This window comes from Panthera onca, chromosome B1 (genome assembly GCF_046562875.1).
Source record: "Panthera onca isolate mPanOnc1 chromosome B1, mPanOnc1 haplotype 2, whole genome shotgun sequence".
Taxonomy (NCBI): Eukaryota; Metazoa; Chordata; class Mammalia; order Carnivora; family Felidae; genus Panthera; species Panthera onca.
Genome location: NC_138342.1, coordinates 150,713,788 through 150,736,804, shown reverse-complemented (window position 1 = coordinate 150,736,804; position 23,017 = coordinate 150,713,788). Strand labels below are relative to the sequence as shown.

At 35.9% G+C, this 23,017-nt stretch overlaps 2 protein-coding genes across 11 annotated transcripts in view; one reads left to right on the top strand and one right to left on the bottom strand.

The window, feature by feature from the left end:
- CEP44 (centrosomal protein 44) overlaps positions 1–13,437 on the bottom strand; it is a 28,346-nt gene extending 14,909 nt beyond the window's left edge. For 3 of the 10 annotated variants that reach the window (XR_009616048.3, XM_060653752.3, XM_060653763.3), the window contains exons 1-6: positions 12,868–13,437; positions 11,313–11,633; positions 10,579–10,610; positions 5,215–5,353; positions 1,984–2,131; positions 679–825 (exon numbers count right to left, since the gene is read on the bottom strand). Coding sequence is in view for 9 of the 10 variants with exons in the window: in XM_060653752.3 (XP_060509735.1) it covers positions 679–825; positions 1,984–2,131; positions 5,215–5,303 (384 nt within the window). In the remaining variant the exon portion in view is untranslated. The other 7 variants (XM_060653753.3, XM_078445602.2, XM_060653754.3 and 4 more) reach the window with 7 other exon arrangements.
- A 4-nt stretch (positions 13,438–13,441) lies between these two features.
- FBXO8 (F-box protein 8) overlaps positions 13,442–23,017 on the top strand; it is a 51,228-nt gene continuing 41,652 nt past the window's right edge. Inside the window, exon 1 of the mRNA XM_060653764.3 lies at positions 13,442–13,690. The gene's annotated coding sequence lies outside the window, so the exon portion shown is untranslated. The remainder of the gene's footprint in view (positions 13,691–23,017) is intronic.

Sequence of the window (23,017 nt, the reverse complement as noted above, 5' to 3'; positions counted from 1 at the left end):
AAAAGTAAGGAAAACGCATTATGTTTGAACTGTTACCTTAGCTAGTAGCTCAAAGTCACAAATTTGTAAAAACAAATGACCAGTATTTAATAAACAGGTCCATCTGACTCCAAAGAATGATCTCTTTTTTTTTTTTTTTTTTAAATTTAAATTCAAGTTACTCAGCATACAGTGTAGTCTTGGCCTCAGGAGTACAACCCAGTGATTCATCTCTTACATATGTCACCCAGAGCTCATCCCAAAAAGTGCCCTCCTTAATGCCCACCATTCATTTAACTTACTGCCTCACAACGTACCTCCCCTCCAGCAACCCTCAGTTGGAGTCTCTCTTTTTCAAAAAAAAGTTTATTTATTCTGAGAGACAGAAAGAGCGAGTGGGGGAGAGGCAGAGAGAGAGAATTCCATACAGGCTCTATTAGTGCAGAGCCTGACGTGGGGTTTGAACTCCTGGAACTGTCAGATCATGACCTGCACCAAAGTTAAATGCTTAACCAACTAAGCCACACAGGTGCCTCGGAAGTGACCCGTATTTAAAGCAAACATCAGGCATAAGGTTGCCTAAATCTGTGAACAATGCAGTAATTGTACTTATGTGTTAGTTGGCTATCTAGAGTACTGAATTTGTCCGCTAAAATACCAGGCAACTTAGAGTAAGTTAAAATCTATTAATAAAATTACCTTCTCAAAACTACTCAATTCCTTGTGCTTTTTCATCACACAATTCAAAATATCACAAACAATTTGGATTTTCCATTCTGCAAACCCACACTGGAGAAACTGCTTTTTTGTCAAAACTGGTTTATAATTAAATTGATCACGAAGAAGCTGTAAAGAGGAAATAGATAAAAATCCAAAATGATAAATGGTCACCTGGTCAGGAATGTAATACCATCTTCAAGAAGGAGGATCAAGGCATTAGATGGAGGTACTAAAGAGATTTGTAGGCATGGTGGTAGTCAGAACCAGGTAGGAGGTATCCAGGTAGAAATGGGCAGCTAGGAAGTAGCAGAGAATAGATGCATGTCCAGGGAGATAACAAAATACAGTCAATGATCAAAAGGTTCAAATATCCTCATAGGTACTAGAAAAACTCCTTAACTTAGTAGAAAATAAAGAATGCCATACCAGATGTTAGAAAACAACAGTTGTTTAGTTGTTATTTGTTTAGTTCTTCCACTATATGATTTCTTAGGTCAGTAGGCCTCTCAGTTCCAATGTTTCATTTGTAAAATGAGAGAAACAGACTAACTAGACCACCAATTTTCAAAGCCTATGCTCTAGAACCCTAGGATTTCTTAGAAGTGCCTCTTAGTCTTTCAAGGAAGCTGCTGGTGTTAGAGGCAAAGACAGGGAAGATTAAACAGAGACTCTACACATAGAAAAGATCCCATGTCATTAAATGTAAACTCAAAAAAAACAAAAACAAAAACAAAAACAACTTGATCTGATAAATGGGTTTTATTATTTTAACAACAGTTTGAGATAACCACTGCTTGAGTAAAAATTAGTAATGATCAGAAGGAATTTTTTAATCATGAGATTAAGTTCAGTCCCAATATAGTACAAGTATAGACACTAGAATAGATAGAAGATATGGTCCCAGACGTCAAGGAACATGAAATCTCAAAGCTATAGTTCTTTCTTACTAACAACTAGGTTACTCATAATTCTACAAACCACAAAATTTACTCAACAGTCACATTTCTAACTTATGTCAACATGCCAAATTTTACTAAAATTTGATATAAAAAGAGTAAATGGTAACCACAGGCAAATGTTTACCAACTGCAATTTATTAGATTATAAAACATAAAGGGGACTTAAATTATATTTTGATTATAATAGGAACTGTCTAAATGAGAAATGCATATGAAAATACTGTCAACTGTATGTGCTGTACATATATTTAAGGAGTTATTATAAAACATTAATCTTAAAAAAATCATTATGACTTCTGAAATAATGTTTCATACAATCAAGTACCTTGTAGACAGTATCTATAAAGCGTAAGTCATTCTTCGCTATGAGCTCTATATTGGATTCCATCAGAAGTTCTGCTACATAAGGTGAGTATGAGGTAAGGGAATAGCTGATGATGGGCAAAGATGCAGTTGTATCTCCCTTTACCAAACTATTAGGAAGAAAAAGAAAAAGTTTTAAGGAGCATAATTCCACAAAGTTAGATAGAAAGGGAAATAAGATGCCGATAATTTGTAAGTTAACGTTATAGCCAAACAATTAGGAGATACACAAAAGTCTTTTGATTCCATCTCCTACTCTAAATCAGTATAGCCAGATTGCTATGAAATAATAGCTTATTTAACTTATTAGTTAGCATTTCAGTCATAGTACGGTCTATTCACCACAGTATTTGATGTTCCAAAGCTTAGCCTTATTTGATCAGTCCATTTTCTCTGATTAAACAAATGTACCACCTGATAGTGCTCCAGTACACTTTACAGTTTGGCAAACACTTGTTACATTACCTCATTTGCTCTTTACAATAAACCTGCAAAGGTAAAATATTATGAATTTTAAATTATAGAGAGGAAAATAGGGCTAGAAACTGTAACTGGGCTAATCAGTTTGCATCTTCCATTTATATCAAGCTCATTAGAAATCTGTGCCTTAGATTACATTAATTCTTCCAGTCTAGAAAAGTATCCCATTCTTTTGTACTTGTCTGTTATTCACTATGAATTATTTGTCAAGTTTCAAGCCATCCATAAAGCCATCCTCAACTTTCTGATCCAGACTGATCTCTTCCAGAATGAGTCCCAGGGTATTCAGTGTTTGATGCCTCAGGTTTTGTCTTGTACTGTTTTCTAATTGTCTACACATATGGGCATTATTTTCTCAATGTGAAATACCTTCACTGATTCTGCCACAACAAAGCAAGGAGGTATTTGTTCAATTATCCAGTTACATCTGTTCAACTGAAGTAAAAATGTGCTTACACAAAACTTGTTTTTCCACAAAATTCAAGACATAAAATTCCCCATCATCACCCAATTTTTTTTAAGAAGGCAGAGAACAAGTACATATTAAAATTACATTTTATTTTTCAGTACAAATATAAATCCTCTTTTATATTTACAGGTATAATAATATTTTACCCAATGATAAAACTGCTGGCAATATTGTCTGTTAGTTCAAAACAGGAAATGAGAACAATACTTTTGAACAGCAAAATCTGTCCATTTTATGCACGTTATGACTAGAAGACAGCCAGGTATACATTTAATACCTCTTGTTTTTTGGTTGTTTTTGAAAGTTCATTTTATTTTGAAAGAGAGAGCAAGGGTGGGGGGGGAGAGGGGGGGGGGGAGAGAGAGAGAGAGAGAGAGAGAGAGAGAGAGAGAGAGAGAATCCCAAGCAGACTCCACACTGTTAGCACAGAGCCTAACATAGTCCTCGATCTCACAAACCATGAGATAATGACCCGAGCTAAGACTAAGCGTCAGACACTTAACTGATTGAGCCACCCAGGTACCCCCAATACCTCTTGTTTTAACTCAAAAATCTTTGTTATCTAGTTTCTGAGAACTTTGATTAGACACTGTGAGAAAACATATTACAAGTTGGCATACTGGCCCCCCCCAAAAAATCAGATGCTGAGAGAAAACATTTTCAAAAAATGGATAAGAAATAGAAAGAATCAAAATATGTGTGGGGGGAGTGTGTATGAGTGTGAGGGGGGCAACCTGAATAAGCAGCAGCAAGCAGTGTTATCAATCTCAATAGACTCTGCAGAGTTACTACGTTGTGAAATAGTCTAAAAGCAATTGTTCTTAATGATACTCCTGAGACAGAAAATCAAATGTTTAAATGCTATACTCAAAAGACAGAAGAATTATCAGTATATTTTAGAAGTATTCCTATCCAAAATGTGTCTTCAAATGATGCTTAAAAGTAGTAGGAAGAAAACTTGGCTACTCAAACTGGTTAAATCCCAGGAAGACTAGATTTCCCTGTTTAAGGAACCAAGACATGATTAGTACATACTATGGGACACCTTCTGTTTCTCACACAGAAGGGCTATAATAGGTCATCAGAACTCAACTTTCTCCCCACTCTCCTCACTATCCTTTCATTTGTAGCCATCTCTTGGAGTTAACTCTCCCCAGTGTCCAACAGAACATTCATTCTTGTATGTAAAGCACATTACTCCAGGATTCTCTTTTTTATTGTTTTAACCAAGTTTCACTCCACTCCTTGAACATATACCTAATCTGGACTTGTCCACTGTCATTGAATAAATGTCTAATTACCTGCTAATATGTACCAGGCACAATTCTAGATATGGGGATACTGCAGCAAACAAAACAAAGTACCGGACTTCAGTTGTATCCTAGTGGGGAATATTTTTTTAATTTTTTTAATGTTTATTTATTTTTGAGAAAGAGAGAGAGCATGGGGGGTGGGGGGTAAAGACAGAGAGGGAGTTACAGAAACCGAGGCAGGCTCCAGGCTCTGAGCTGTCAGCACAGAGCCGGACATGGGGCTCTAACTCACGAATCATGAGATCATGACCAGAGCAGAGGTAGGACACTTAAATGACTGAGCCACCCAGGCACTCCCAGTGGGGAATATTTTTAATCAATAATCCCAGATAAGAAGAAAAAGGAAATATGGGACAGAAGATGACAAGAGTACCATTAGGTTAGCATGAATATAGAAGGAATGCATGTTGCTACATTTACAAAGGAAAGCAGTCATATTGGAAAAGCAGAAACTAAAGCAAAAGTTTCAAAGTGGGGTCTATTAAATGAGTTAGCTTGGTAACAATCTTTGAGCATGGTGTAAGTTCTCATAAGCAATCTATTAACTAAAATCTTCAAAATCAAAAAGAAATATCATCCAACCCAAAATGTGAGAGGATAGAATACTGTATAATTAATGAAATCCATTATATTATTTTTTATGAATTTAAAAGTTCTACAGAAACCATGCCTTATACTGGGGTATATATTGTGGTTCTACTTCTAAGAACATATTTTAAATCTCTTGAGTTAGATACAATTTTTCATTAATTCATACTTAGTGAAAAAAAAACCTCCTGTAGTTACTTGCTGTCTAAAATATTTTAAATATTACAGGGAAAATTTTCAATTGACCCAGATAAAACCTGTCTATTTAAATACCTCCCCAATGTCAAATCTTACCTCAAGTCATTGCCAAAAAGAACACAAATAACTTTGATACATAGCTTACCCTACACAATCCACTTCTTTAGGATAATTTAGCGAGCGAAGCACTTGTTCTAAGTTCCGTAAGCTTCTTTTTAAGTCACCAGTTGCCATTATTTAACATCACATTCAGCTCCAGCTTTTGAAATGATCTGATTTTTCACCTAAAATTAAAAATCCATAAAATGCTGGTTAGGTCTGTCTATTTCTTTTTTTTTTTTTTTTTTTTAATTTTTTTTTCAACATTTATTTATTTTTGGGACAGAGAGAGACAGAGCATGAATGGGGGAGGGTCAGAGAGAGAGGGAGACACAGAATCGGAAACAGGCTCCAGGCTCTGAGCCATCAGCCCAGAGCCTGATGCGGGGCTCGAACTCACGGACCGCGAGATCGTGACCTGGCTGAAGTTGGACGCCCAACCGACTGCGCCACCCAGGCGCCCCAGGTCTGTCTATTTCTGAATCTTCTATTTTATTTGCATCCCTTATAGGAACTAACCATATTTATCTTAGCTATTTCCCTACTAACTTGACTTCCCTACTGGGCTAGTACTGTCTTCTATTGACAGTATAGTATTCCTGAATCTAAGATATGCTTTTACCCTAAATATTTTTTCCTTACAAAAAAATGTTTGCCTTATGTTCATGTTTTTAAAATATGTCCCATAAGGGACACCTGGGGGGCGCAGTTGGTTAAGCGTCCGACTTCGGCTCAGGTCATGATCTCACAGTCCGTGAGTTCAAGCCCCGTGTCAGGCTCTGTGCTGATAGCTCAGAGCCTGGAGCCTGCTTCAGATGCTGTGTCTCCCTCTGTCTCTGCCCCTCCCCTGCTCATGCTCTGTCTCTCTCTGTCTCAAAAATAAATAAAAACATTAAAAAAATAAAATAAAATATGTCCCATGATACTCTACCAAATACTGTATTTTGAACAAAGTGCCATTTGGGAGGAAACATGAACTTGAGATAATCTCCAGAAATGACTATTTTAGATGCTTATAAAGGTTACATTTGAAAAACCCATAAAAAATGGAGACAAGGGAATTTAGCACAGATTTAGTCATTATTCCTAGGGCTTTGACCTCACATAGTCGCCAATAGGATGCTTTGTTTAAAAAATAAAATGACAAGTTAAAAAAGATTCAGGATTCGGCTGGTAAAATATGGCAGATTAAGTGCATGTTATCTTCATTTCTTTTCTTTCAACACTACTAAAATGAAAGTAAATGATTAAAAGCCATGTATACTCACCAGGGCAAAATGAACTAGAGGGGATTCCACATGACAGAAGTACTAACAAAATTTTGAAAGACTGAAAGCAGATGAAGGAGTGATAACCAACCTAGCAGAGCAGAAACAGGCTAATCCTATCTATTTACAAGGAAACCAACAGCAGCAAGATAGTTTTAGAAATAAGGGGCCCTTAAATGCTTAAGAAAGGCTAAGGGATAAGGCCAAGGGGGTTGAAACATGGATGATGATTTGAAAGTCCATGTAAGGAGCTGCTAAAGCTAGAATTTTACTCCCCCTGCCCTCCCATAATTTGTTCAGATGAGCAACTACCTGTTTCCCTGGGTTTAGCAATGACTTAGTATCAGAGCACAATCAATAAAGTTTTAAAAAATGGTAAGTTGTACTTCATTAAAATTTAAAACTTCTGTTCTATAAAAGACATTATTAGCAAATGAAAAGATAGTCCACAGACTAGCAGAGAATATTTACAAAACAAATACTGAATAAAAGAAGTGTTTCCAAAATATACAAAGAACTCTTATAAGAGTAAGAAAACACCCAGTTAAAAAATAGGTCAAATAGCTGAACATACATATCACCAAAGATTATATACAGATGACAATAAGCATGTAAGAAAACACACTCAGTATTACATATCATTAGGTGACTGCACATTAAAAAAAAAAAAAAAAGATACCAATATACACCTATTATAATGGCTATAATCCAAAAAACTGGTGATACCAAATGCTTATGAAGAAACAAAAGAGACTCACTTATTGTTATCATTTAGTCATTTTGGAAGACAGTTCAGCAGATATAAAACTAAATGTAGTCTTACCATACAATCAGCAATCATGTTAACAAAGTTTTCACCAAATAGAATTGAAAACACAGGTACATATAACATCCTGCACCTGAATGTTTATGGCAGCTCTATTCATAATCACCAAAAAATGAAAGCAGCCAAGATGTCCATCAATAAGTGAATGGATGAAAAATGTGGTACATCCATACAATGGGATATTTATTCAGCAATAAAAATAAATGAGCCATAAAACCACAAAAAGATATGGATGGACCTTAATGCATCTTTCTAAGTGAAAGAAACCATCTGAAAAAGCTACACACTGTATGAGTTTAATTATATGGCATTCTGGAAAAGACAAAACTATAGTGAAAATAAAGACTATAGAGATCAGTGGTTTCCAAGGATTCAGAAGGAAGAACACAAGTTTGAATAAGTAAATACAGGGGAATTCTTTAGGATAGTGAAACTATTCTGTATTATACTGTAATGGTAGATACATGACATTATGCATTTGTCAAAACCTATAAAACTTTATAGCACAAAGAGAACCCTAATGTATATGACCTTAAAAAAACATGCAAAAGCTATGCAACCCCAGGAAAGGATGCAGACTGTGACGAGAAAATCAAACTATATTACCAATGTGTGAAACCACTTCATAGAAGGCATTGGATGGAAAAGGTGCTAACTTTGGAAATGAGTGGAGCTTGAGAGACTAAAGACAAAATCAACTGCATGTAAACACTCTACTCTAGTTTATAAGATGTTCCCCAAGGACTTATGAGGTAATTCTGATACTTCTATGCATATACACTGGAATTGAAAAATTAAGTAAATAGATGGTAGAATAGGAGTCTGGTTTCTCACTGCTGGAGTGGGAATTTACAGATTAGCAAGGAGAGGAGACTAGAATGAGCCATGCTTACCTAATGGATTAGTTAGAAACATCAGTATGATGAACTCATGCTTGAAACATCAGTACGATGAACTCATGTTTAGCTTTACATAGATACAGATAGTTATATATTGAAGTATTTCAAGACAGCTTAGCATACACATTTCGTTTCTCTGCCAGCGGGAAGTGATTGAAAGCAACAACTCTCCAGCAGTAAAGAGCACACCTAGCATTCAGGTCTTGGTGTGTAACATTGTTCTCCAGTAAAAGGAACCAGGACTCCCTGGAGAAATGGTGAATTCTAAGACTGGGACAGAAAATCTGTAAGATAAGCCTGAAACTTTATGTAGTTCCAGAAAGTAAGAAAGTATACACAAAACAAATCAATCCCAAATTGGTGGGGTATGCCAAAGGGACACAGGAGACAAATGAAACAGTTCCCAGTGGTCAAAGGTGAAACTCTTTGAAAGACAAAAGTAATTTAATAATACTGGATTAAATGCAAAGTATGAGCAACACAAAAATTGAATTACTACACTTCAATGCATCAACAAATAAAGGACAAAAGTGTTATTTAAATACATGCGGAATAGGCATTTCATAAAATTCAACATTCACTAATGATATAATACTTAGGACGTTAAGAATAGAAGAGAACTGCCTGCATTTGATAAAGGGTATCTACAAAAAAAAAATACAAGAAGAAATAAAAGGAATAAAGACTAAAAAGGAAGAAATAAAAATATCACTATTCACAGATGACATAATTGTATATAAAATACAAAATAATTGTATATAAAAATACAAAAAATAAGTGAATTTAGGATGATTGCTGGGTACAAGGCCAATATATAAAAACCAGTTGTATGTCTCTATATTCCTCAGTTAAAAAATTTATTTTAAAAGTTATATGTGTAGAAATCAAGTAGCCACAAACATCACAAGCATGTGACTAAGTCTAGAATAGATGTATAAGACCTCAAAACAAAAAAACATAAAACTTTATTCAGATATATTAAAGAGGCCCTAAATAGAAAACTATATACTTGTTTAAGGATTGGAAGACTCAATAAATTGATCCACAGGTTCAATGCATTCTACCACCCCCACCCCCACTGAAAAAAAAATATCTAAAGGATTTTTTGGTAGACACTGATTTGAAAATGTATATAGAAGTGCATAAGGTAAAGGATAACTAACACAATCTTGAAAAAAATCAAAATTGGAGGACTAACCACTGGATAGCAAGACTCATTGTATAACTTAAATTTGAATTCGTGAAAATATGTACAAATAGAACAATGGAATGGAAGACTCCAGAAAAATGACCATGCATTTATTGACACTAGAATTATGACAAAGTTGATTCTTAAGAAGCTATGAAGAAAGGATGCTCCTTTTCCATAAATGGTTCTCTGTCAACTTAATATCCTGATAGAGTAAATAAATCTTGACCTCTTGATGTAAATGGTACTTCACATCTTTTACAAATTAATTCCAGGTTTGTTGAAGATCTAAACATAAAATGTAAGACACCTAGGCTTGCTGGAGATCACAGAGGAGAATATCTTTGATCTTCAGATAGAGAAAGATTTCTTATCTTAATGACTATTAAAATGAACCTCATTAAAATTAGCAACTCTGTTCATCAAAAGACATCCTTGAGCGTGGAAAGACAAACTATTGAGAGAAAGTGATGTTGTGGATAATGTAAAACCAACAAAAAGATGTGTATCTAAAATATGTAAAGAATTCCCTTCAGAGCAATAAGAAAAAGAAAGACAACTCAATAGTAAAAAAGGAAGGAGACCTGAACAGGAACTTTACGAAAGAGTAAATGTGAAAAAAACATTCAGTCACATTTATCATTAGGAAATAACCAAAGGAAGCCCAAAATGTGGAGCTCTAGAACATTTGAAACACAGTGCTGGGAAAGGGTAAATTGGTACCACTACCTAGGAAAACTTAATGGTGATATCTACTAAAGTTGACATATACTGGGACTATGAAATAGGAATAAAACTCCAGAAAATATATGTTACAAACAGTATGTGTGTGTATATATATATATGTGTGTGTGTGTGTGTGTGTGTGTGTGTGTGTGTGTGTGTGTGTGTGCACCAACAGACTAAAACAGTATTTGAGATTTTAAATAAAATAGGTCATTTTTGTAAATCTCAAAGAAAATATCACGTAATTATATTTTTAAATGACTCATTGCATACTTGTAGGGCTTTCATTAGATTCTCAAAAAACATTATTCCCAAAAGAGACTCATAAAATAAATAAATGTATGGTAGGTAAATAAATGTTTATGAACCTTTGCTAGAAAGCGCTAAAAGGCTTCTAAACTGTAAGTAGTCAATCAGTAAGGCAAAGGTCAATAAGGCACTTAAAAATATCTATTTGTAACTGACCGTGGTCATTTCATAGAAGGAAAATATATAACAATACCTTGAAAAATGAATCCTCTGGAAATGAAGCTCCTTTAAAATGAAGTCATTACATTAAAAACAAAACAGAACAATTTATAAATCAGGCAGAGATAATATAATCTTCCCCCTCCCCGCCAGTCAACAGTCCAGCAGTTGCCCAGGATACAAATCATCTCCTTACACACTTTCTCTGTTATCTATGCATAACTATATTTGCAAAATCCTAAATTTAGTAGGTTTTCTATTTTAAGCCCCTAGCCACACAATTCTGTCCCCTTTTCTCCCCTCTTTAGGAACACAGTAACTTCCTGTTGCAAGACTCCTCTCCTTTAGCAACATGGTAAATAAGATGTTTTTGAATACAATTTTATACACTCATACTTGGATTTCAGTTTGTGTTTTCCAGCCAATCAATTACTTCTAAATATTTCAATTTTTAGGCAGAGGGAATTTCAGGTACCATCAAATGAGAGATAACTAGAAAAAGAGGAAGTGATCCTGAAATCACATTATACAAAATACTGGCCAAGAAAATAAACCTTATTTAACATCTTTTAGGATGACCTGGGGATAAATAGATATAGGGAAGCAGTAAGAGAGATGACTTCCAAAGTCCAGCCTTTACTTTCCTGGGACAGAGGAAGTGGTAACTAATCTGCTTGTAACTGCAAAAAAACAAATAAACAAACAAAAAAACCACATTCTTAGGTACTGTATAGGCCAGAATATTATTGCATTAAGTCCCAGACCCACCTATTTTAATATGATTCTTCTCCTGGTAACTTTTCCTCTAAGACATTCTATAACTTTAATATAAATAGATCTCTTTTCAAAAACTTCCTTTAATTCTTCTAGATGTATATTCCATCTTTCTACTACATGCAACTTTGCTTTATTTAACACTTTGTGGTATCTTTCCTTTCTCTGAAGTCCTGGAACATATCAATGTCTCATATTATTTCTACCTCCGATAATGGAATTTCTGACAACAAAGTATGTCCTTGGAACACATCCTCTTCAGTACCAGCAGAATAAATATTTTGAAGAAGAGTAAGATACAAGTACAGGTTGGATCTGTAGGTGAAGGAGATAAGTAATAAAACGGGATAGAAAAAATACAGGGATAAAAAATTGTATTACACACACAAAAAAATCACAGCTACTGCTACACATTGTCATGAAAGACTGCTAAATCTTTCATTTATAAAATTTATAAAATTATAAAATTTTCATTTATAAAAATGAAAAACACTAAAATTAGGGTATTAAAAGAAGCCAATCTACAACTTAATCACAGTTTAGTATAGTACTTTCAGAAATGGAAAATAACTTACTTTTTAAAAAACTGATTAACATTTTAAATTTATAACCCTTAACAAAAGAAATTAACAGAAAGGATCTATTACTCTGCTATTGTAGTATAAATTCAATCATTAAGATGGAATCAATGTTGCTTCCTCCAGAGAGTTTCTCTACAAGTCATATCTGCCCAACAACTACATTTATGGGGGGGAAGGTGATGAAGGCATCGATGGCAGTTTAGGATTTTTAATCTAGTTTACCCGCATTGTTCTCACAGGTGTTAAGTGATGCCTCCCAATGGAATGCCATTGAACTCAGTGATTTTTGTTCAGAATGAACAAGTACACTGACTTTAACAATCATGGTCCATGGCTAAGAGTTTGTGACATAGCTTACAACACTAGATAGTATCGAAAACCGTGAATCAAAAATAAAAGGAGGAGTACATGTGAGGAAAAGCTAGGTTTATGAAATTTTAGCAAAAGATATTAAGGGAAACGCTGCTCTACAACAGGGAGAAAGATCTGGAAAAGGGAAAACACTAAGAAAACAGAAAAACAGGCAGTACGGAACAAGAATAGAGCTCTGTAGGACTGCTGTGTTCACAGCTAAAACTGTCAGAACGTTTGTGGGTTATTTTAGCAAAATAGCGTACCCATAATTTCGGAATCAAATGCCAAGACTGATATTTTCACTGAGGGGAAAAAAATCGGAAGTTGCCTAGAAAGATACGGAAACCCAGGGAAATGCGAGCAAAGAAAACTCAACTACCTTCACCTCTTTCTTCTAGCCAGCCCTTCGGAGGAGTCGGATCAGAGTTCGGTGGTTCTGAAAGAACGAATCAGTCCGTAACTTCCCAGCCCAGACCCTAAACTGTAACCAAACCTGAGAGGATTAGCTTCCGCGATTCTTCCAACTTCGCGGTTTATCATAAGGGTATGCCAATTGAGTATATAAGCAAGGGGTCTCCTCCCTCCATTTGATTTAAAAGGATGAAAACGCAGACCTGGTCATTCGCTCCCGCCCGTGGTTTCGGTCAAGGCAGCAGGAGAGGCTTCCCCTGCTTAACCTGGGGCGCAGCCTCGCCAGCAGCCGCCAAGCAAACAAGTGGGCCCCGACGGCCTCTGGCCCCGCACAGCAAGGACAGAGGGAGGTAGCATATGCGACCAGAGGTAGCCAGTGGAGCCCAGACTCCAGCAACGCGTCGCTGTGTCCCGACGCCGGCACCGAGGCGCACCCCTCGCGACGACCGTTTGTATTTAAACAGTGGGTCGCGGCGCGCCACGCGCCCGGCCAGCCCTTCAAAGCGGCAGGCTCCTAAGTGCTTCACGATTCCTCGCTGCAGATTCCACACTACTTTTGTCCAGACCCCTGAGGTGACTGACTCTGCAGAGGGGCTTTTCAACGGCCAGTCCGATCCCAAGTTACGGATTAAAAGTTTGTCTAGTGTTCAAGCTCAGAGGGGCTCGGGCTGCTAAGCGAGAAACAGGGAATCTATAGCGAATCATAAACATCGGGGATAAAAATGCTTCTTCTTTAAGGCTCAGAACCCGAACGTCACTTCCGGCAACAATAGGAAACGTCAAAAGTCGGGCAGTCAGCAGCTCTGGCTGCTACAGCTTGAGGCGAGCTGAGTCCAGAGGAATCCTGTGCTGCTTCTGATATCCTCACTGCTGTCACCACTATCGGCGCGAACAAGTGAAGTTTGAACCGGCTTCTCCATGGCCCGGGCACCGGTTCCCGGCTGAGCCATTTTCTTTGTGACTAAAAAAAGCCCCCGCCCAGAGACCGATTCGTCGCGGCGGCGGTGGGGATCGCAGGTCGTTCAGGTACAAGCATCAGCCTAGATATGTCAGAGCTCTTGCCTCTCTTCTTTGCATACCCTTACTTTTCTTCTCGGAAATAGACAACGGGTGCTTGCCAGTTGGCAGAAACTTGCCAACCAGCGAGACTTTGGGACCAATAGCTGTGCAGAGCATTTAGAGTGACAGCTGTGATGGCTTATTAAAATGTGGAATCTGTATCAGGAGGCGGGAGTAGGTGTGTTCCTTGTGTTTCTAGGCCACTGGAGTGTAGGTGAACTTGGGACCCCAGGTGATGACCCGGCCTCATTATGAAATAAAGGCAAGAAATGGCAAGGAATCCTCTTTCTAGCCCAAGTGTTGCTTTTCAAACAGTGGTTTCTTGATGCATAGGTACCATTTTCGGTTCTTTACTTACTTTTCAGTAATAAGAATGCAAACACTTTTTAGTTAAGGTTATGATGGATTTGCCAGTTGCTTCAGCAGTCAAACTTGTATTATAAATCTGGCATATTTTTTAATCTATCTCTTGTTTGTGACTGGGGTCTACTCTCTTACGGTGAGCGTTCCAATGAAATATTGTTAGGTGAAAATACATAAATTAATTCCAATCCTCAATGAAGTTTTTGTTCTTGTTTTTAGGATCTGTATGTATTAGTAATTTAATAACTGAGTCTACTTATTTTTTTAAAATTGAACTTTTATTTTCATGGATCCTAGATGTTTCTCTCCAATACAATATATCATGATCTTTATTACTGCAAAGTGAAGCTAATTTATGTTTTGCATTTGAGCTTTCCTTTTAATATTTGGAGTTTGGCAACCGTATTTATGAGATAGGAGGTTTTTAAACCCCCCAAGAAAATGGTTTACAAAAGTGAGCAGATCTGAGAATGAAGAAAAAAATTTATTCTGTTTTTCAAGTTGAGTAAGAAACTTGCCATTTTTATTCACTTTAACTTGATATTTTGTCTGATGAGATACTATATTAGTTATCCATTGCTGAGTGACAAATTACTCAAATTCAGCAGCTTAAAACCACAAACATTGATTATCTCACAGTTTTTGTGGGTCAGAAACTTGGTTACAGCTTGGTGGAGAGCCTCTGACTCAAGGTCTTTCATGAGTTTGTAGTCAGGCTATAGGTGGGGACTGGTCTTATCTGAAAGCTTCTCTCAGGGGTAGAAGGATCCGCTTCCACGCTTCCACGTGCACTCACATGGTTGTTTACAGACCTAGGTTCTCCACCACATAGAGAGTACAATAGAGAGTGTTTTGTCAGTAGTCTTTTATAATCTAATCTCTGAAGTGGTATTTCATCACCATTGCCACATTGTAATAGAAGTGACTCAGTAAATCCAACCAAAAGTCAATGTAGAGAGGAATATATGAGGGCACCACCAGTTCCAGGATGCAAGGGTCTTTGGGGGCTATCCTCAAGACTGCCTAACACAGACAGCTTGGCTGATAACTTTTAAGAGTTAATGGATGGGCGGGGGGCAGGGTGCCTGGGTGGGTCAGTCGGTTAAGCTTCTTCTGACTTTGGCTCAGGTCCTGATCTCGAGGTTTGTGAGTTGGAGCCCCAGGTTAGGCTCCGGGCTGGCTCAGAGCCTGGAGCCTACTTCAGATTCTGTCCCTCACCCTCTCTGCCCCTCTCCTGCTTGTGCTCTGTCTGTCTCTCAAAAGTAAATAAACATTAAAAATGTAAGCGTTAATAGATGGAAATAACTGAGCAAAAATGCATCCAAGTGAAATGCAGTCAGAGAAGGAGAGATGTCAACTTGTAAAGAAATAAATTTGGGCAAGCATTACCTCTCTGAAAAAAGTTGGGCTTTTGTTTGTTTTTTGTCTTTTTGTCCTTCTAATTATCTGAAGAGAGGCCTACTATTTTTCTTGGGAAATTCTGCCTGAGGGCCAATGTGTGTGAGAGGAATGTTTGTATTTTTAGGGTCTACATGAGCAGAGCATATCACAGCTGGAGATTGTGTACTCTTTACCCATTACCATCTTATATAGTTGAAACCGTATCAAAATACATGTGAGCAAAGATAGCTCTCAAGGAGGAAAGAAGTTAGGAAAAGCTAGAGGTGTGCTTTTCTGGTATAGAAAGAATGCAAGTCGGTGGCCCTCTTTATGATGGTGGAAGATCAAGTAAGGATGGGAGAGGGGAATCTGAGAATAGAAGTGTACTTTGCAGGTCTGTTTTTCAGCATTATTAGGTGGCAGGTACCTCCTTCTATCAGCATTTCCTGGCTGTGCACCACCAGCACAGATTGTGTCAATGAATCGCATAAGCTTATTAGGAATGAAAGGTGCAGGCTTTCAGGGTTTGTTGTGACACTCTGTTGGCTGTGATCTGCTGTAAAAGTGCCTGTGCTCCTTCCAGGTTTGAAAGATGTTGTAAATCCTTACCCGCTCGTAAAGTGTAATTCAGGTTTATCTTCTATTTAAGTGTTTCACAGTAGCCTAAATGTGTCAATTCTCAAATTACAAGTTTGGCTTTTAAATTGGGATTCTCTGTCAGGCTAGTATTTCATTTATAGTAGGTTACAGCCAGTTAACTGATGTGATGTTGGGCCCTTAGATATATGCAAAATTTTAAACAGACGCTTGAGAAAATAATACAGTTGAAACACTTCCACCCACAAAATACCCTATAGTAATAACTGCTAAATACGCTGAAACAGCCATTATAATTTCTTGTATGTGATCAATTTAATAGGGATTTTTTTATGTGTTTACTGTGCTTTTATATAGGTTAAAAGATAGTCATTTTCCTTATTTCACAGTGTAAAATAAAACCATTGAGTCACCAAGAGATTATCTTCTTTGATCGCAGTGCATTGAAATTACTGAAACATCTGGTTTTATAGTTCAGTACTTAACCAAGTTGTGTACAACTGTCTTTTTTCTGTATTTTGATTCAAATTTGGAAGCTGAGGCTAATCCCTTGGCTGGCCTGTGATAATGCATCAAGATCATTAATACTGAAGTCCGAAATACATCTAACTCATATTGCTTTTTCATTAAATTACTTAATAATTTTAAAACAACTTTAATGAAATATAGCTACTTCTAGAAATTTCTACTCCTTATTTGTTTTTTCCTCATCACTTTGTTTTTCTGACAAATTTATCGACATAGATTCTATAATAAAATTAAAACATCTTGGCTTGAATAATTTACATCGTACTTGTGGCACATACTTTAGTGACAGAGATGAAAAAAGATTTGTGGTTTCAGGTTTAGGCATTAGGGAGTTTAGCTCTGTGTTCATGTGTTTGTCAGGAATAGATTCCATAAGATTTCATAAGCTCTTTGAATGAAGAAACAAGATTTTAGTTAGTGAGCCGTATTAGGAGAATCCCTATCTGCCCATACTGAGTAGTGATTTGTAGAAGTCATGAACACAGGGGAAAAGAATGGAAAGAACAGATGCTTAGACACACACACTCTATCACCTCTTCATTTTATTTTATTTTTTAGGATTTTTTTCTCATTGTCAGAGAAAAAAATTTTTTTCTCATCTCTATGTCTCAGAATCATAGAATTTTATAGCTAAAAGAGACCTTAGGGATCGATCATCAGGTTCAAAACTCTTGTTTTACAGGTGAGGAAACTGAGACCTCGAATTTAAGTGACTTTCCCAATAGAACTAATAAAGAGAAGGAGCCCAAATAAATCTATATTTTCTGTCTGTCTCTTTTCATTACTGGATATTTTCTCACCTCATTTCTGTCTTTCCTTGTATTCTGGCTGCCCTCAATATTTTAATTTCTTGTTTTATTTGTCTACAGGCAATTCAGTGAGAATTAGTTTTTGTTTTGTTATTTTAATTCCTCAACTGTCATAGCAATGGACATTTTGGTCCGTGGGCACAGAGCATGGTGTGCCCTAGGAGGTGGGTTGAGATATGCTGCTATGGCAGTTGCTGATTTTCAGTGGGCTTGAGTAAATAGTGCGGTTACGTCAGAACCAGCGTAATTAACAACAATGCTGATGAGGAGTGTAATAATTCTTTTTGTTTAAAAGTTAAAACAGGTGAGGTATGATAAATGTATTTTATTTAAAGGTTAAAATAAAACAGTGGAACATTTCTTACAAAACAAGCCAAAGAAATTAAATAAAGCTAAAATTCTCAGCTTTTTTTGGTCACATTTAAATGACACATTTTAATTTTTAGATTTGTTTAGATGCCGTTTGGTGGCCCTCATTATAGAATCAAATTAAAGAACTGGAAAAAAGCTTCAGAAACCAAAGTGATATTGTAAATCTTTTTGAATTAAAAAAAAAACAACTACAAATGGTATGCCTTTTAGTAACAAAAACGGCTCTTGCAGACCAGATCTTTAAATTTAATGAGTGTGGGTTGTTTTTTTTTTTTTTAATGTGTTTAACGTACCTTGTGACCTCTTAATACTTAGCTATTTCCCTTTTCTTAGAAAGACCTCCTTGTGGACCTACCCTTCTTTCCCTCAATCGTTGCCATTCAGTTTTAGGGATGTGATTTTGGTTATCACATTTTTTTTTCTTCTCTTTTTTTTCTTTTCTTTTTTTTAAATTTCTCCACCCAGTGTGTTCTGAACTACTTTGGTGGTCCATTCTTTTGGAAGTGGAGAAATAAATGCTGGGCTGCCACTTGATTCTAAATGTCTTAGAGAAAATATTTTCTCACAGAATTTCTGATGTTCTTATGCCATTGAGTAGTATCACATGATATCATTGAAGGATAAATGATAACATAATCAGAAAACCTAAAATAATCAAATTCTAGTTGTTACTATCTAATTGAAGAATACCGAAAATTTCTAAGAAGATAAAAGTGAATTTCCTCATCTTTAAGTCATAATAAGATTAACATTTTCGGACTAACTTTTCTGGTATAACATTTTAAATCTTTATCTGAGATAGGAAATCTCTCATTTCTGAATTCCACTATTCAGATGTTTAGGAATTATTGAAGAAAACTAACTTCCTATGGTGAGTTATTTGAATGAGATTATTTATATGTCAATCATCACAAACCAGTGATTCACAGTGTTTTCTCAGGAAGAAATTTATGGAATTGGTTTGCTTCAAACCAAAGTATTTAAAGAAGTAGGCGTTTTTGATGCCTCCAGACTCATTTCTGTTTTTCCCATCTCCCACCGTGTATTTTCTACCTAAATGGTATGTAAGCCATTCTTTATTACGTGGAGTTATCTCCACAGCATGTGGAATGTTTACTGCCATGGAATTACTAAACGTACTAATTCATTTACCTTTTTCTTATAGAATAGTATTTCATTTGATGTTTGTTACATAGGGATGTTTTGATTAAAGCTGCTTAACATTTTACAGATAAGCTGTATATTAGATATAGCAACAGCTATTACTAAAATAAATTACTCTTACTTTTTGTGGAAATACTCTTTTGAAAAGAGAACAAGACATTACAAATACAGTCATTCAAGAATACTATCTGTTTTAGAAATGTAGCCATCTACTAGACTAGAAAAGTATTACAGTTCTCATACCCTGTACTAAGTTGGTGACTAATATAGTTGATGATTAATTTATTCTGGCTTCTTGGTGGAAGTGCCATTGTGCTCTGTTTTGACTGAAACTGTATTTCATTTGGTAAAAATGAGAAAATTACATCTAAAATCATGTCAGAAAAGTATTGCTATTTCTGAATCTTTGCGTTAGAAAAAGGTCAGGATCTACATACTGCTTTACCAATTAAAAGATGCTTTTATGCCATATATATATACATATATATATATATATATGTATATATATATCTGTCTCATCAATTAAGACTTAAAGCAATCCTGTAAAATAGACAGGAGTGATTTCCCGTATTTTATAGGAAACAGAAGCTCACAAACCTTGTTTGAAATATCTAAGGTCATACGACATATGGCATAATTGGAGCTGTAACTTTAAATTCACTTTCCATTGTAACAGTGTCAAGAAAACTTACACATTTCTCTCAGGCAGACATCATATAGCCTACATTCTCCAATCTCAGCATAATAAAACCCAAAGTTTAAAACCCAAAGAGGCCTAAACACTTATTTTTTTAAATAAGCTTTTCCAAATAACCCATCAATACATAATAAAAGTATGTATTATTATTAATGTCACCATTATTATTTTAATAGAAACAAGGATTTTTAAGAATATAAGAGATGTAGGGGCACCTGGGTGGCTCAGTCGGTTGAGCGTCCAACTTCTGCTGAGGTCATGATCTCATGGCTCATGAGTTAGAGCCCCAATGTCAGGCTCTGTACCGACAACTCGGAGCCTGGAGCCTGCTTCAGATTCTGTGTCTCCCTCTCTCTCTCTCTGCCCCCTTCCACTCACTCTGTCTCTCAAAAATAAATAAAAATATTTAAAAATTTTTTTAAATATTAAAAAAAGAATATAAGAGGTTTAAACAAAACTTACTCTGATTTTTAAAATCATAGTATTTAATACTTATTATTAAAATCTTCTTAGTAAATTATCAGTATTTCTATATATTAGAAATAAGCTTATTTGAAGCAATCCGAATTAAGTTTATGTACTTTGATTTTTAATAAGTAATTATACCAGTTTTCTCTTTAATGTATTTTGCATTTCCATATTTATTAGATCAAAGAGGAGACACACAAATACCAGTTCTTTAGCATTTATACCTTTGCCCAATTATTTTTTTTTTATTTTTTTTAATGTTTATTTACTTTTGAGAGAGACAGAGCATGAGCAGGGGGAGAGGCAGAGAGACAGGGAGATATAGAATCCAAAGCAGGCTCCAGGCACCAAGCTCTCAGAAGCAGAGAGAGCAACACGGGGATCGAACCCACAAACCGCAAGATCATGACCTGAGCCGAAGCAGGACGCTTAACTGACTGGGCCACCCAGGTTCCACTTCCCAATTATGTTCTATCCAATTATTGATGCATCCTATGTAAATAGTCAGAACATAGGATTTATATCTTTCAGGATTTGTATTCCTTGATCATGTCTTCTTTTGACCCATATAGGAAGTTCCATGAAGTCAGAGATGATTCATAGGTTATAGATTTTTAATGATTAGTTGAATTTCCCGAAATTTAACATAGTTACTATTTGTCAAATGACGCTAGACTTGCTGCGTCCTCTGTCATTCTCTTTAGAGCAGGCATTAGAGTTTCTCTCTGATTCTTTTTTTAAACCAGTTTACTGCTTTATCATTCACATATCAAAATTCACCCATTGTAAGTGTACAATTTTACCCTCCCCCTTTTTTGAGGTGATTGTGGATGCACGTGCAGTTGCAGGAAGTATACAGAGAGATCTTTTGTACACCTTAGCAGGTTTCCACGGATGGGGACATTTTGCAAAACTGTAATCTACTATCACAACCCAGACATTGATATGAATACAGTCTGTCAATCTTATTCATATAACCCCAGTTTTATTTTCACTCCCATGTGTAAATAGGTATATGAAATTATTCACAGGTTCGACTATCCAGCACCACAGCCAAGATACTGAACAGTTCAAGCACCACAGGGATTCCTCATGCTGCCCTTTTATGGTTAGACCCACTCCCTCCTGGGTAATGATATAGTGAATGTGTCACCATCTGCTTATGTGCCATTTGTTATATCCTCTTTGGCAAAATATCTGTTGCTTCTTTTTAAATTGAATTTTTTTTTATTGTTTTGAGAGTTGTTTATGTATTCTAGATAGTGGTCCTTTGTCAGAATGTAGTTTTCAAATATTTTCTCTCAGTCTCTACACAGCTTGTGTTTTCATCTTCTTTACATAGGGCTTCAAAGAGCAAGAGTTCTTGATTATAGAGATATATTTTATCAGTTTTTACTCTTACGGAGTTTTACTCTTATGGATCATCCTTTTGATGTCAAGTATGAGAACTCTGCCTAATCCTAGATCCTTAAGATTTCCTTCTATGAATTTTTCTAAAAGTTTTACAATTGTACACTTTACATTTAAGTCTGTGATCCAATTTGAGTTAATTTTTAAAAGATACGTGAAGTTTAAGTCAAGGTTCATCTAATTCAGTTTTTTATCATTGCATGCCACTCATCCATTTGTTCACTCAAAATATTTACTGAGCACTTTATAGGGATAAGGCACTGTATTTGGTACTGGATTTATACATGTAGCCTATTGATTGCAATCAATTCCTCGTCTTAGTACTTAAACTCAGTTCCTACTTTGCATGGTACCGTTGTAACTGAAATGTGCATATTAGAGCTTTTCACAGTCCCATGGTCACTGTTAATAGTTAGCACAATGTTGTACAAAGCAAGGACTGCCTATATACAGGCCTACCTCGGAGATATTGAGGGTTTGACTCTGGACCACAATAAACTGAATACCACAATAAAGCAAATCAAAGGAATTTTTTTTGTTTCTCAATGCATATAAAAGTTATGTTTATACTCTACTGTAGTCTATTACAGTGTGCAATAGTATTATGTCTAAAAAATGTGCACACCTTAGCTACAAGATATTTTATTGCTAAAAGATGCTAACCATCACGTGAGCTTTCAGTGACTCATATTCACTGATCACAGATGATAATGAAAAAGTTTGAAGTGTTGCAAGAATTGCTAAAATGTGACACAAAGTGCACAAATGCTGTCGGGGGCGGGGGGGGGGGGAAATGGCATTGATGCACTTGCTTGATGCAGGTTTGCATCAGTCCTTCAATCTGTAGAAAACTAAGTATCTGCCAAGTGCAGTGAAACAGAGCATGATAAAACAAGGTATGTATACGTTTTTAAATATTTATTTCTTTTACTATATATAATATGATAAATGTGAAAAATAGCACAGTGTAATAGGTTGTTCCAAAGGTATTGTCTTAACGAACATGTTTGAATAAATATTAGTATTCCGTAATTAAGAAATACGCTTAAAAATATGAATCTCAACAATTGTAACATTAACTTTAAAGATCTAATGAATTACCATGCTATTCACAAAGTACTTTAAAATTTAAATTACTGGTGATTGCTGATGTTCTAGAGATCTATAGTAGAAATTTCCTCTTATTAATTGACAGATTTATTTTGTCATGCTACCAGAAGTGACTTTGACATGTTGAATCTTCCTATGGAGTCTTAAAGTTTTCATTTCTAGAAACATTGATGATGATTAAAGATGATGGTAGTGCTTAACTGCCAAAAACGTATCTCTGTTATCACTGACTGATGACTAAGTACTTGGCCTTAATTGTCAAACTTTGTTTTTATAATATATAGTGTTTCAATCTAAGCAAAGTTAGAATCTTTTTCTTACTTTATATATTCACCTAGCAAAGGTAAATGGCATCTCTCCCAATTTCTCAGATCCTAAATTAATGAAATTCAGGAG